Below are 16,861 nucleotides of genomic sequence, written 5' to 3'. Positions count from 1 at the left end.
ATTCATGCCAAAATCTTGAATTACTATGTTGAACTTCCAAATCATGCTCCAAGAGATTACTTCCGACCATATAGTGACCGACAAAATCGACATACAAGACTACTAGACTCTCCCCTTCCCCCCGAGAAACAAAACTACGTGGTTTCTCCCCATAGATTTTTTTCCTCAAGGTCACCATGGACTAACACATTCTTAATGTCTAACTGTTGAAGAGGTTAATGGTGAACAACAACCATAGCCCAAAGATAGAAAAAGGCGAACAAATGATATTTTAGCCATAAGAAAAAATGTATCATCGTAATTAACCTCAATATCTAAGTATACCTTTGGCAATAGGGTGAGCCTTAAGACTATTAACTTGGCTGTCTGGATCAACTTTGTCTGCATAAATTCAACACTAACCAACACTAGATTTACCTGAAGGAAGAGAAACATGTAAAGAAGACATCTCATCAATCGGAATATGTTGCCATCCGAAATGAGGAAGTTTTTCACATGTAAACTTGTGGATGGAAATAAAGGGAAAATATGATACAAAGGATTATGGGTGATGACAAACAATGATTACTTAAAAAGGTATAATAGGGTCTAGTATTACAAGTGAATTGCATACCTTTTCGAAGCAATTGGTTGACTAGGAGGAGTCAAGTCCTCAGTAGGTGCAAGATATATTGTAGGTCATGACTCATCTAGGCTTGATGTTGGTTGTACACAATATGATAATAAAGTTAGGAGTATGCGTATGCGATTGTAGTACATCTTTTTTATTGTTAGAAGTTTCCTTCTCTTATTGTCTTTGTGGCGGGAAATAAGATAAGGGGAAGCTCACATATGCGATAAAGACTTATACTAAAGTTTGAAAACTCATGTCTTCTCGATTGCTTTCTTGATTGTTGCATTGGTTTAGTCAATCCGACTGGCACACCTACTTTTATTGTAGTTTATTCGTCTTCTTTGATTCGTAAACCAATCGGTGGATGAAGATATCGAAGGAACCATCGAATAGTAAGCACAAAATTAAGAGAACAAAATTTTATGGTAGAATCCATATTAACACTCTATATATAAACTATGATGTTCATATTATGGCCATAACCCTATATAGAAAGCTTTTAGCCACTAATAATCTGAAGCCATAATTCGTGTAGCAATAAGAAATAAAGTTAAGTAAAGAGATAAAGTAACCTTACGAGAATTGCGATTACCCTACGAGAATTGCGACTTTATTCTTACCCTATGCTTCTAAATATTCTTCCTCCTCCAAAATGACTAAGGATATATATTTATAATATTTAAAAACACCTAGAAGGTCCCTCCAAGTCGGACTTGGAATAGGGGAATTTTCCCTTGTCTTTGGCACCTGCAGTGCGAGGCAGTAGCCTTCGCTTTGGACCTCGCGCCACAAGCTTTTCTTGCTCGCTCTATGAGGACCTAATGTAGGGTATGAAAAACTTTAAAGCGGGTGAAAATTGTCCCCCCCCCCCCCTTCACTTTAGACCTTGCACTGCGAGCCCCTAAGCTTCGCTTTAGGCTTTGCTCGACGAAATTCAGCTATTTTGTTTCATACATTGTAAATTTTTGCTTAGTAATATATAGGGTAGGGGTAGGGGTCTAAGTCAAATCCTCTACCACTTGGGAAGCTTGCATTATGGGTGATTGTGTTACGATCCAAAGTATACCCTAGGTGTAACATGTCTATAGGAACCCAAAAGGCCCTACACAAGTCACTTAGCATACATCATACAAGATAATGAAATTTAAAGAATTCAAAAAACAGTCTTATATCATAAAGAGTTTGACAAAAGCAGAAGTCTAAAATAAGTCTCAAGCTATCTAGTGCATCATAAGGAAAGTGACTGGGACGTAACTCATACATCACATACAAGTCTGAAAAAAATGACATAAAGCTGTAAAAAAGTCTCGGTCCTGGAAACATGATGACTCACCAATCTTCAACTGAAGAAACAAAGGAATGTCTATCCATGAGTGTGTGGAATAGAAGCGTCGGACCCTACATTAGTGAAACAATATAGGCACAAGTATGCATTAGTACATGGAATGTACTAAGTATGATAACAATGCATAAGAGTTCTGAAATCATGCTAAAAGGGACTTTACATGACATGTAATGACAAAGATAAACCATAAAATAACATGTTAGAAAATATAAGTCATAATCATGGTCAAATGCAAGCTAAACTATCTTTAGAACACATGTGATATACTTTTAGAAAGTAACCTTAGTTCGTTATTGTGGGAAGTTTGCCATTAACCAGCATAGACCATGTGAGATATAATATGGAATCCGTTGACTATCCCATACCGAAAAGAGATGTCCTTACTTGCCAAGGTAAAAACCATAAACTTGAGCTAAAGTTGATCCACTAGCTAATGTCAATCTAAACCAAACCTATGGTGGCACATAGTTATGGGACATGGATAATCGTTGCTAGTCCACCTAGTGCTAAGCATAAATTTCACTGAATGGTCATTAATCATATTCATCTTATTATCCATGAAAAGGCACAATTAAGTTGTAATGACCCGGACCCGAAAGGTCATTTTTGATAATTTTGAATAGTCATTTAGCTATAGTTAATTCATTTGTGGGTAATTTGTTTATTGTTAATAATAATGGGCCAAGTCTGATATATTAAAGTAGGTTAGTAGAAACTATTACTTTTAATACATAATTAATTTAGAAAAGAAAATAAAGAGAAGAAAGAAATTCATTTGTGCTTGCGGCGAGCACAAACACAGAGATCTGCGCCACCATTCAAGTAAGCAATTTTGTGTAATTGAGTTCAGTTCTATGCTTACAACCATTAATTTCCAACTGTTGATTATATTATTAAAGTCAATTTTTATATGAAATTAATTATAGTGGGTAGTGGTGATTCATGGGGTTTTGGAACTTAGTGGAGGTAACCAATATTTAATATTATTATATTAGTATAATGGTTGTAATAAATTGAAGGTGGGCAGTGGTAAAGTCATATGGTGCTGCTGCATCATTTCTGGCGGTTTTGAAAATATAGGGGACAAGAAACAGTGCTAACACTATTATTATTATATTCTTTTTTGATATCTTTTTTTGGTGATTATTAAGAGGTGATAATTGACAATGATTGTCATTGAAAAATTAATACAATATCATTTTAGTGGGTTAAGGAATTGAATTGTTAGGAGTTTATATATATATAAATATATATATTCAATACATGCTACGCTACAGTTTCAAGTTAGTTTAGGTCACGAAATTTTTGAGGAATTATTATATGTTGTCAATGGTTATGGGTTAAGCATAGGATGTAAATTGAGGGTCGGAATATAATATAATTGTCTTTTGAGACAAAATGGTATTATAATTATTATTTTTGTATAAATATTGAGTATATTGTATTACATGAATACCGTTAGAATTGTGATATTGGTGAAGTTGAAGCTTAACCCTTGCCTTGAAACTTAGAAACTTGATTGTAAATTTGGGTGAGTTTTTGAGTCTAGGCTAAACCTATAGTAATATGGGTGTTGTTGGGTTAGAAATCTTACTGTGATTATTGACGTGAATAGATTGCATTGATTTGAAAGCTCAACGAAAGGAGAAGGCTCAAGTCCCAGAGTAATTATTCGATTGTTTGAGGCAAGTAGATTTCTAAATCCTTGTTAAGTGTATAGAATCATGTATTTCCTTGTGGTATGTTTTGGGGAGTAATGGGACTTGGTGATGGGTTGACTTGTCCATATTGAATAATTCTAATGATGAAAAAGGGGTGATAAAAAATAATGTGATTAATTGTTGGTGTCTAATGTGTTGAGAATGGTTTGAAAGACTTATTGACTTGAGGTTACAGGATTTCTATTCCTCCCTACCGTATGGCTCCAGCAGAGTTGAAAGAGTTGAAGGACCAGTTACAGGATTTGTTAAGTAAGGGGTTTATTTGCCTTAGTGTGTCACATTGTGGTGCCTCTGTGTTGTTTGTGAAGAAGAATGATGGGACTATGAGGATGTGCATTGATTACAGACAGTTGAACAAGGTAACAGTGTAGAATAAGTATCCTCTTCCGCATATTGATGACTTATTTGATCAGCTACAGGGAGCATCGTTGTTTTCTAAGATTGATTTGAGGTCGGGGTATCATCAGTTGAAGATTAAGGCATCAGATATCCCTAAGACGACTTTTCGGACTCTGTATGGGCATTATGAGTTCCTAGTGATGTCATTTGGGTTGACTAAGGTCCTTGCATCATTCATGGAGTTGATGAGCGGGGTGTTTCGACCATACCTTGATTCTTTTGTGATTGTCTTTATCGATGATATTTTGGTTTACTCCAGGACTGAGGAGGACCATGTCTGACACTTGAGGATTGTACTTCAGAGGTTGAGGGAACATAAATTGTATGCCAAGTTCTCAAACTATGAGTTCTGGCTTAATTTTGTGGCATTATTGGGACATGTGGTGTCCAATGAGGGTATTAGAGTAGATCCGGCCAAGATTGAGGTAGTTAGAGACTGGACGCGACCTACTTCTCCTATCGAGATTCAAAGTTTTGTGGGATTAGCAGGCTATTACCGAATATTTGTTAAGAGTTTCTCTACTATTGCAGCTCCGTTGACTAGATTGACTCGACAGGGTGTGGGTTTCCAATGGTCTGATGAGTGTGAGGAGATATTTTAAAAGCTCAAGACTTTGTTGACTTCGGCTCCTATATTGGCTCTACCTGAGGAAGGTGTGGACTTTACTGTGTATCGTGATGCTTCAAGAGTCGGGTTGGGTGGTGTATTGATGCAGAAGGGGAAGGTGATTGCTTATGCTTCTAGGCAGTTGAAGTCCCATGAGAAAAACTACCCTACTCATGATTTGGAGTTGGTGGTCATGGTCTTTGTACTTAAGTTATGGCGTCACTATTTGTATGGCGTGCATTGTGAGATCTTCACTAATCATCAGAGTCTTCAGTACATCTTCAGTCAGAGGGATCTGAACTTGAGGCAGCGGAGATGGGTTAAGTTGCTAAAGTCTATGATGTGACCATTTTATACCATCCGAGGTAGGCCAATGTGGTAGCCGATGCTTTGAGTAGGAAGACTCCTACCATGGGGAGTCTTGCCGTGCTTAGTATTGAGGAGAGACCGTTGGCTAGAGATGTTCAGATGTTAGCAAACAGTTTTGTGCGGTTGCAAATTTCAAAGGATAGTGGTGGTATGATTGCTTTTATTGAGGCTCGGTCTTCTTTAGTCGAGCAAATCCATGAGCACCAGTTTGATGATGAGAAATTATGTCTGATTCGAGACAAAGTGTTGAGATGGTAAGACAAGGAAGTTGTCCTTGATTTTAATAGTGTCTTGAGGATCAGAGGTAGGATTTATGTGCCTAAGACGGGTGAATTGATTAGATTGATTCTTGAGGAGGCCCATTATTCTCGCTATTACATCCATCCGAGAGCGGCGAAGATGTATCATGATCTGAGTCAGTATTACTGGTAGTGTGGCATGAATAGAGATATTGCACGACTTTGTTTCTAGGTGTTTGACTTGCCAACAATTCAAGTGTGAACACCAGAGGCCCGGGGGTATATCTCAGAGGATGCCTATTCCTACTTGGAAGTGGGAGCGGATCACTATGGACTTTATTATGGGTTTGCCTACCACAGTGGGTGGTTATGACTCCATTTGGGTTGTTGTTGACAGGGTGACCAAGTCTGCCCACTTCATTTCAGTTCGGGTGAAGTATACGGCGGAGAAGCTAGCCGAGCTTTTATATCAGTCAGATTGTGTGACTACATGGAGTTCCGGTTTCTATTGTATCTGATCGAGGTTCATTGTTCACTTCCCATTCCTGGAAGGCATTACAACATGGTTTGGGTACTCAGTTAGATATGAGTACAACTTTTCATCCTCAGATTAGTCTGAGCGAACGATTCAGATATTGGAGGACATGCTCCGAGTATGTGTGATCGATTTTGGTGCTAGATGGGATCAACATTTGCCCTTATCATAGTTTGCCTACAATAATAGTTATCACTCTAGTATTCAGATGGCCCTATTTGAGGCTTTGTATGGCAGACGGTATAGGTCTCCGATCGGTTAGTTTGATTTGGCGGAGATGGACTCTTTGGATACAAACTTGCTTAGAGATGCTATGGAGCAAGTCCGTATGATTCAGTATGGACAGTTGACAGCTCAGAGTCGACAAAAGAGTTATGCAGACCGGAGAGTTAGAGCCTTAGAGTTTATGGAGGGCGATCATGTTTGGCTTAGAGTGTCACCCATGAAGGGTGTGATGCGGTTTGAAAAGAAGGGCAAGCTTAGCCTTAGATTCATTGGACCTTTTGAGATTTTGAGCCGAGTGGGAGAGGTGGCCTATAAGTTGGTCTTGCCACCTAGTTTGTCGACGGTTCATCCTGTTTTCCATGTTTCTAGGCTTCGGAAGTATATTCTGGATGAGTCTCATGTGCTTTCAATCGATTCAGTGGAGTTCGATCCATACTTGACATTTGAGGAGGAACCTATAGCTATATTGGATAGGCAGGTTCGAAAGCTTAGAACCAAGGAGATTTCTTTAGTGAAGGTGTAGTGGAAGCATCGTTCAGTTGATGAGACGACTTGGGAGACAGAGTCTGACATGCGTGCCAGATATCCTCAGCTTTTCGAAACTTCAGGTACTTGCTTTTAATTTATGTTCAAGGAGGAACATAGTTTTTAGTGGTGGATAATGTAATGACCCGGACCCGAAAGGTTATTTTTGATAATTTTGAATAATCATTTAGCTATAATTAATTAATTTATCGGTAATTTGTTTATTGTTAATAATAATGGGCCAAGTCTGAAATATTAATATAGGTTAGTAAAAATTATTACTTTTAATACATAATTAAGCTTGCGGCGAGCACAAACATAGAGTTCGGCACCACCATTCAAGTAAGCAATTTTGTTGTAATTGAGTTCAATTCTACGCTTACAAACATTAATTTCCAACAGTTGATTATATTATTAAATTCAATTTTTATATGAAATTAATTAGAGTGGGTAGTGGTGATTTGTGGGGTTTTGGAACTTAGTGGAGGTAACCAATATTTAATATTATTATATTAGTATAATGATTGTAATAAATTGAAGGGGTGCAGTAGTGAAGTCATATGATGCTGCTGCATCGTTTCAGGCGGCTTTGAAAATATAGTGGACAAGAAACAGTGCTAACACTATTATTACAATATTCTTTTTTTTTGTTATCAATTTTTGGTGATAATTAAGAGGTGATGATTGGCAATGATTGCCATTGAAAAATTAATACAATATAATTTTAATGGGTTAAGGAATTGAATTGTTAGGAGTTTTATATTTATATATATACATATATATATATATATATGTATGTATGTATATATATATTCAATACATGCTACACTACAATTTCAAGTTAGTTTAGGTCACGAAATTTTTAAGGAATTATTATATGTTGTCAGTGGTTATGGGTTAAGCATAGGATGTAAATTGAGGGTCGCAATACAATATATTTGTCTTTTGAGACAAAATGGTGTTAGAATTATTATTTTTGTATAAAATTAAATATTGAGTATATTGTATTACATGAATACCGTTAGAATTGTTATATTGGAGAAGTTGAAGCTTAACCCTAGGTTTGAAACTTAGAAACTTGATTGCAAATTTGGGTGAGTTTTTGGGTCTAGGCTAAACCTATAGTAATATGGGTGTTGTTGGGTTAGAAATCTTACTGTGATTATTTACGTGCATAGATTGGATTGATTTGGAAGCTCAACGAAAGGGGAATGCTCAAGTCCCGGAGTAATTATTCAATTGTTTGAGGCAAGTGGATTTCTAAACCCTTGTTAAGTGTATAGAATCATGTATTTCCTTGTGGTATGTGTTGGGGCGTAATGGGACTTGGTGATGGGTTGACTTGTCCATATTGAATAATTCTAATTATGAAAAAGGGGTAATAAAAAGCAATGTGATTAATTGTTGGTGTGTGATGTGTTGAGAATGACTTGAAAAATTTATTGATTGCTGATGTTGTATTGCGATTGTGTTGTTGTGAATTGTGCATTATTATGAAAATTGTCATCTTCTCACTATTTATGTGAACATGTCATTTGCATTGGTTCCGAGACATGATTGTGATAAGTGTTATGTGAATTGTGAAAGAATAAGAAATTAAAGAGGATGTACCATTTTGAGGAACGTGTCGCGCACCGTGATGTATACTATTATCAAGGGACGTGTCGCACGCTGCGATGGATTCTATTATCGAGGGATGTGTCTCACGTTGCAACGTATTTTATTATTGAGGGTTGTGTCGCACGCCGAGATGGATGTATGGACATAAATGTCCCTTATGGGTCCCGGACTGAGAGACAGCGGGTGTGTATCGTTAGGTCAGACATGCATCACTATACTTGACATTGCATTTCATTGCATTACACATCTTTATCATTGGTGAACTTTATCTTTTGTGTTGTTGATCTTGTGAGTGCCATTTTGTGGAACTTGTGATTGATGAATATTGAGTTTGTTGTTGAGGATATGTAATTGTTAGAGTGTTGTTGTTGAGTTGTGTGCTATGTAAATTGTGAATTGTTAGGTTGAGCTTGTTTCATGCAGGTTGTAGTTGTGGAGGTTCGGTTAGGGTGGTAGAAGTACCCGTATTCTATTCTCTTAGCTTGTGTTTAGAAGTTTACTTGCTGAGTACCGTGTGGTTTGGTACTCATCCCATGCTTCTACAATCTTTTATAGGTTACGAGCTCGGATCTTCGTGATACCTTCTACTCTCTTCTTTTTAGAGGCTTCTTGTGGAGATTTGTGAGGTTGATGTTTGTCTTCTCAGCAAACCTTCTTACTCTTATTTATGATTTTATTTTATTTGAGAGACAATGTCATTTGAGACTTGTGTATTTTCTTTCAATTCTAGTATTTACATAAGCACATGACAACAGGTTTTGGGGATTTAATTAAATTAACTTGTTATCCGTAGTAGTAGTTGTTATTAAACTTCTATTTTTATTTTATTTTCGTAATTTATCGAAATGGTTAGGTTGTAGGCTGACTTGTCTTGGTGGAATAAGACGAGTGTCATCACATCTATATTTGGGTTGTGACGTAAGTAGCCAATTTAAGCTAGAGTTCATTTAGAATAGCTTCTAAATCTTGATTCAAATTTAGTTGAGAAAACCTTTCAACCCTATGAATCCTTCATGTGAAAATAACTTTTCACAACAATAACATGATACTTTACTCTCAAAGCAACCTCAAATCATTCATATCAATTCCATAGAAAAGACATGCATATCTTCATAAATTTATAATTCGTAGTTCATAAACATAATCAAGTGCTCATTGTCTAAAATTCACGTGGTAATCATGGGTTCATATGAATTTAACTAAAAACATGTAATTACTTCAATTCATGCATAAATAGATGGAGAACAATTAATTTGATCAAGAACCCATGAACATTGAATAAAATCCTAACTTTGATTGGGTATTCTAGCTTTGTAAAATTGGAGAATTTAAGAACCCAATGGAGGAAGGGCTTCATGGGTGAATACTAACATACCTTAGATTCTCTAGGCCCAAGAAAATGGTGAATTTGGAGACTTGAATGGAACCCAAGCTCTTCCGCTTCTTCCTTAGACTTGAGAGAATTTTGGAGGATGAATTTGGTCAAGTTTTGGGAATTTAGGAGAATGAGTTCAAATAGGTAATTTTAGGGTTTAAAACGCTTGTATAGGGCCTAGGGTAAAAGATAAAACGACGTAGTATTGGGTTAAAATGATTAGGAAAAGACCCAAAAAACCCTTTAAAATAACTGACGAACCCCATCTACGGTTTGGACCTACGGTTCGTCGGTCCTTCTATGGACCGTACTGGTCAACTGTAGATAGGCTACTGGTACCTTAAAATTCCCCCATCTTTGACGGATCCCATGTACGGATCGTAGGTCTTCCTACAGTCCGTACATGCCATCCGTAGAACCCAACTTTCACCCTCAAAATTTCACTAAGTCTGGGACTCACATACGAGCCCTATCTATGACTCGTACAAAGGTTGACAGACCGTCCCAGTGAACTGTAAAAAGGGTACTGGGACTTTTTTTGAAAAATTATTTTTCCACTACCTACGGTTTCCATCTACGGGTCGTAGAAGCTTTTACGATCCATAGATAGGACCCGTAGACACAGACACCCGTCCAAATCTTAATTTTTCCTTCTTTTCCAAATCCAAGGTGTTACAATATCTCCCCTTTGGGAAAATTCGTCCTCGATAGAAATTCAAGTCATCATAAGGAGGGTAGGAAAAAGATCTAACATCTTAACATGAATGCAATCACAGAAATGCACATATCTAAAGAGGAAAATCGACTCCAAGCTAAAGCATATCTGAAACATCATTTCGTAAGGCATGTATGCAACTCATACTCAAATGCACATAAACATGGAGAAATCAATCAATCTAACTCAATTTCTCAAAAGCAAGTTGTCATGAGCATGCATGAGGAATCATGGAAATAACTAAGACACATGAATCAAAAGAGGGAACCATGAGGAATTAAATACCTCAAGCTAGAGTAGGGATGGAGGGAAATAGATGAGGGTATCGAGACATCATGTTGGCCTCGGCCTCCCAAGTAGCACCATCAACTAACTGATTCCTCCAAAAACCTTCACAGAAGAAACTTTTTTGTTTCTCAACTTTCGTACTTGCCAGTCTAAAATCTCAACTGAAACTTCTTCATAAGAAAGACTATCCTTTATACCAAGGCTCTCCAATGGTACTATATAAATGTCGGATCACCAACACATTTCTTCAACAAGGAGACATGGAAAATCGGATGCACCGATGCTAAGTCATTAGGCAAATCAGGTTCATAAGCTACTTTACCAATACACCTCAAAACCTGATATGGGCCCACATAACAGGGACTAAGCTTCCCTCTCTTCCCAAATCTCATTACACCCTTTATGGGTGAAATTTTCGAATAGACCCAATCATCTACATCAAATTCAAGATCTTTTCTCCTAACATTAGCATAGGACTTTTGTCGACTTTGAGCCATTCTCAACCTTTCTCTAATAAGCAAAACTTTCTCCATAGCCTCATGTACCAACTCGGGACATATCAAAGCAACCTCGCCAACTTCAAACCAACCAATAGGAGATGTACACCTCCTACCATAAAGAGCCTCAAATGGAGCCATACCAATGCTTGAATGATAGGTATTATTATACGCAAACTCAAGCAAAGGCAAATGATCATCCCAATTACCCTTGAAGTCAATCACACAAGCTCTCAACATTTCTTCCAAAGTTTGGATAGTACACTCTGCTTACTCATCGGTTTTAGGATTAAAGGTCGTACTAAGCTTAATACGAGTACCAAGCCCTTTTGGGAAAGATTTCTAAAACTGAGAAGTGCAATGGGTACCATGATCAGAGATAATGGATAGGGGCACTCCATGCAACTTAACCATCTCCTTCAAATATAACTTAGCAAGTCATGTTGCCGCCAGGTGCGGGGTAAACCAACAATGAAGGTCATATTCAAATCTTCCCACTTCCAAGTAGGAATACTAATATCTTGGGACAAACCTCCCGAATTTTGATGCTCGACTTTTACTTGTTGAAAATAGGGACATTTAGTCACAAATTCCACAATATTCTTCTTCATCCCATTCTACCAATCGACCTCTCGCAAGTCACGGTACATCTTGGTGGCTCTCGGGTCGATGGAATATCAAGAACTTTGGGCTTCTGATAAGATTTGATCTCTCAAGTCATCTACATTGGGAACACATAGACGACCTTGATATCAAAACACTCTATCTCCCCCTTGGGAGAAAGCCTCAACGAAGTTTTTAAGTACCACTTTCTTCAACTCAATCAGAATTGGATCAAGACTCTACTTTGCATTTATATCTGACACAAAAGACAATTTTGAATCATTATAAACCGTAACACCACCTTTGGTGAAGTCAACCAACTGAACACCCAATCACGTCAATCTATGAACATCATGAACCAACTCATTTTTATCTTCTTCCACATGGGTAACACTACCCATTGATAGCCGACTAAGAGCATCCGCCACTACATTCGCTTTGTCAGGGTGATAGAGGACACTCATTTCGTAATCTTTTAGTAACTCAAGCCACCTCCTTTGGTGAAGATTTAGATCATTTTGCTTAAACACGTGTTGTAAACACTTGTGGTCAGTGAAGACATCAACATGGACACCATATAAGTAATGCCTCCAAATCATTAAAGCAAACACAATTGCCTCTTGTTCCAAATCATGGATAGGATAGTTCTTTTCATGAATTTTAAGTTGCCTTGAAGTATAGGCAATGAACTTCCTATTTTGCATAAGGACACATCTTAACCCAATTCTTGAGGTGTCACAATAAAAAACAATCCCATCTGACCCTTCTCGTAAAGTCAACACTGTAGCGGAGGTAAGTCTATCTTTCAATTTCTGAAAACTCTTCTCACAAGCTTCCGACCATAAGATCTTAACTTTCTTTTGGGTCAATGCCGTCAATGGAGAGGCAATCAATGAAAACCCTTCCATAAACCTTATATAGTAACCATCCAAACCCAAAAACCTTCTAATATACGAAGGGAATAGAGGTCTAGGCCAACTATTAACCGCATCTGTCTTATTAGGAACTACCTCAATACCCTTGTCGGAGACAATGTGACCTAGAAAATCCACAGATCTTAACCAAAACTCGCATTTACTAAAATTTTCAAAGAGTTGTTGGTCCTTGAGGACTTGCAACACAATCCTTAATTGATCGTTATGCTCATCTTCACTCCTTGAGTAAATCAAGATATTATCAATAAACACATTCACAACATATCAAGGTATTTTCTAAATAGATTTCGTCACTTACCAAACACTACCCAGCTCAGAAACAGATTTCGTCACTTACCAAAAAGAAGTGTGTGTCTCGAATTCCAGCCAAAAGGGCCAGGTTTTTCTCTTATGATTTTGAAGAACAATCTGTTAGATATGTTTCTAAGGATCTAAGACTTGAGGAAAATGAATTTACTAAAGAAGGTGTGAAAATATATAGTCAAACAAGTGATGTTTATCACTTGGGCAGCTGTCCTTCAAAGGTGCAGCCCAAAAAAATTATGTGTTGCCCAAAAAGAATACATATACACATATATATATATATCCTTCACCTCATTTTAAAGTTATACATAATTCTAATTAGAATATTACCTAAACACTCCATCACAATCCCTTAAATTACGATCACAATTTATGTTAAGCAAGTTAGCAATTATCACAGCATTTCAAGTTCTCAAAATGAGACTAAAACATATTCTAGTAATTAAGCAACGGTAAATCGACATGCGACTCTTGGTTAGTATTTAGGGGTGTTACAAGACCGGGATCAAGCAAGGCATAAACATCCAGATGAAAGACTTTCAACATACTGGTAACTACATCGAGAGAACCCTCTTGCTCATGACGAGTTTAAAGTGCATAAAATTTGTTTGCTTCTAACTTCCACTAGAACCTGACGAAGGGTAAGGTTGAGCTCATCGACGATTATATCATTCATCCTTAACAACTAAAGGACAGTCCCTTGCCTTATGATCTATCTTTCCACAACCAAAACATGTATTGGTACTGACTAGACATATACCCTCATGCTTTCTTTCACATCTAGCACAAATAGACAATGAAGATCCACCACCATTTCCTCTCTAAGGCTTAAGGTCAGACACCCTATCTTTGTTGAATTTAGGAGGCGGAGCATTGGAGGAATCTTAACCAGAAAACCTTTGTCGGAACTTAGAACAACCATGTCTATCAGACCTTGAATGTGAAAAGTCACCATCACCGGTCCTTGCCTTCTTTTCCTCCCTAGATCCTTCCTTAAGTTTCTCTTATTCTATTTGTTGAGCAAGAACTATTAGACAAGAAATGTCCATATCATGGATGAGCATGGCGGTACGACATTTTTTAACCACCATCTCGGACACTTCCAAAATAAACTTACTTATCCTTGCCCTAGGATTGACAACCATAGTAGGAGCATATCTAGATAATTGCGTGAACTTCAAGGACTACTCATTCGCACTCATATTTCCTTGAAGAAGGTTGATGAATTCAAGTACCTTAGCCTTCCTCATCTCAAGGGAAAAAAACCTATCAAGGAAAGTAACCTTGAACTTTTCCCAATCAAGAGGACCCGCATCAACCACCCTCTCTTCCTTTTATTGGTTGAATCAAACTTGAGCAACACCCTTAAGTTGATAAGCGGCCAATTCTACCTTTTCCACCAGCGCTAGTCCCTTGATCATCAACACCTTATACACCTCATCAATGAACTCTTGAGGATTTTCCTCAACCCTGGAACCATGAAACTCCGGAGGATTCATTTTAGTGAACTTTCTCACTCTAGTTATCAGCGTACCCACATTTGGGTTCACGGGGACCATACCTCCCTTGTAATGACCTTTATGTCATTTCTATATTTGTGCCTCCTTTTTGTAATTTAGAGCTTTCTTATAGTGACCCTAAGTCATTTATGACTTGTTGGGAGTGATAGTTCGACCACCTGGTCGTTCATTTGGTTTTTATGCAAGTTTTAGTGTTTTGGGAGCTTTTGAACCTTGAATGGTAACTTTTTATCAAAAATTTAGGAAGATGACTTTAGAATCTTATTCTGACAATTCCATAAGGTCCCAGAAAGGTCATTATAGGCTAGTATCATGGTCATCATGACTCTTGAGGTTTTCAGTGTGACTCAGTGCGATTAGGTGTTTTAACTTTAAAGTGTAAGCATAAGTTTGACTTTAGTCAACATTCTGAGTAAATGCACTCAGATAAGAATTTTGTCAGCATGGTTAACTCCAGAATATTGAGTTTGGTCTAGATTGACCCTTCGTTCATATCCCAAGGATTCCGAACTAATCCACAGTCCCTTCCTAGATTTTGACTTAAAATGGTGGTTGGATGTGGAACTCACTTTTTGTCAAGATGACCTCGTATTGAAATTTCAATTGCACCATTGAGTCCGGTATATCAAATTTGATGTGGTTTCATATCTCGTTTTTATACAGCGGGCTCTGAATGAGTTTGAAACACCCCGTCAGAGTTTTTAAGTTTTCAAAAAAATGTTGAACGCTGGTGCATATATAGTAGAAATATCAGCTCATTTTGGAAACTTCAAAACCCCATATCTCTCTCATTTCTTCGCCAAATAAGGTGATTCGAAGTGTGTAAGCTTCATTTTTTGCGGTGGCTTCGCTGTATAATGATCGAAAGTTGCTGAATGCACATCGTTTGAGCTTAGTTTTGGGTGATTCGAAGTCCTATATATCGAGAATTATCGAGGCTACATCTTAGAGTGTTCAAGGAGTGTTGGACATTCTTCAATTTTGCGTGGCAGCATTCAAAGGCCGTTCGGAAAGGAAAAGCTCTGGTGAAGTGATTTGGAGCATGCGCGGTCGGTCTAAAGTTAGGCTACGATTTCCTTTCTATTGAGATTTAGCCTTAATGTGTGAACTCATGTTGATTAGTGTGAATTGGGGTGGGAACCTAATACTCTTACCTCTCTTCTTAGATACCATGTTTTAGATTTGATCGACATTACTTCGGGGATAGTACCTTGCTAATTGGGTGATTAGGGTTTGTGTATGCTATGTGAATTACTTGAATTTACTTGTTTAATGATGCTTGTCTAGCCTTTCCTAGGATAGATCAGTGTTGCCTTAGACTCTCAAACTTTGTTGCTTTGCTTCGTCTCCGACGTCATTTCGTACAAACTAGATCCTTGTAAATCGGAATAGCAAACTTGAGTCTGATAGTACGAGCCTTAGCTTAGGTGAATTTGTGGCTTATTAGATCTTTTATCCTCTCTCTCCCTATTTTTGCGGTTATGAGGTATTATCGGAGGTTTATGCTATTGCGACGATTGGAGATTGATATCTACTAGGATGAGAGCCTTTTATTGATACCTTTAGGTGGGCGACGTCCCACGGTGACTTGACTTGACATGGGATTCTCCTGGGAATTGACACACCTTTTGCACTCTTGTTAGATAGGTTATGAGTTGATTGGTTGCAGTGATTATTTACGGTTCAAGGGCGTTATTTCCAGTTTGAGGCTGATGTTTTATGGTTTGAGGCAGTTATTTCCAAATTGAGACTGATGCTTTGGGTTTGAGGCCCAGATTCTATCACATTGGATTCGAGGCCCAGATTCTATTATTCTGGGTTCAAGGCCCAGATTCTACCACTTTAGGTTCGAGGCCCAGATCCTATCACTATGGATTCGAGCCCGATTGACTTTTTTTGGATTTGGGTTTGAGTATCTTATTCTTGTAGTCCGAGATATTCTCCGTACCTTTCGGGCTTATGGGGGTCTGTTCGGGTTTTATTTTAACTTGCGCATGAGTGTACCTTTTGAGCTTATGAAGATCAGTTAGGTTTAGTTTATCTATACTTAGATTTACTTTCGGTACGCCCGTGTGCTTCTTTTCATATTCTCTTTGACCTCTATTTTTGTCTAGATTCTATCTTTTCAGATTGTTTTACCTTTCTTGCTCAGTCATCATGTAATGCCTACTAGTACCTTGTTTTTGTACTTATGCTACACTCTGCATCTTTTCGCGATGCAGGTTCTGGTACCAGCTACCAACGGTGATCGTTCGTGCCGTCTTTTGCAACTTGTGGATATCGGAGATGAGAGTGAGCACTTGGCGTTCTGGGTCAGCCTGTCTCCTCCTGTACTTATGTTAGCTTGTCTTTTGCCTTCTAGACGGCTTATTGTGGCCCATTTTTGGGACTTGTATTTATCTCATTAAACAACTTTGTCCTCATGAC

At 37.9% G+C, this 16,861-nt stretch overlaps 1 protein-coding gene across 1 annotated transcript in view; it reads left to right on the top strand.

The window, feature by feature from the left end:
- The window catches only part of LOC107060538 (uncharacterized), a 20,027-nt gene extending 3,166 nt beyond the window's left edge, over positions 1–16,861 (top strand). The window contains exons 2-3 of the mRNA XM_015308540.1: positions 2,722–2,780; positions 16,657–16,861. Coding sequence (XP_015164026.1) covers positions 2,722–2,780; positions 16,657–16,842 — 245 coding nt within the window. The 3' untranslated portion in view covers positions 16,843–16,861. The remainder of the gene's footprint in view (positions 1–2,721; positions 2,781–16,656) is intronic.

The sequence above is a fragment of the Solanum tuberosum genome, unplaced genomic scaffold, assembly GCF_000226075.1.
Source record: "Solanum tuberosum cultivar DM 1-3 516 R44 unplaced genomic scaffold, SolTub_3.0 scf00005, whole genome shotgun sequence".
Lineage (NCBI taxonomy): Eukaryota > Viridiplantae > Streptophyta > Magnoliopsida > Solanales > Solanaceae > Solanum > Solanum tuberosum.
The sequence above is the reverse complement of the archived record's forward strand: the minus strand, read 5'-3'. Positions and strand labels throughout refer to the sequence as shown.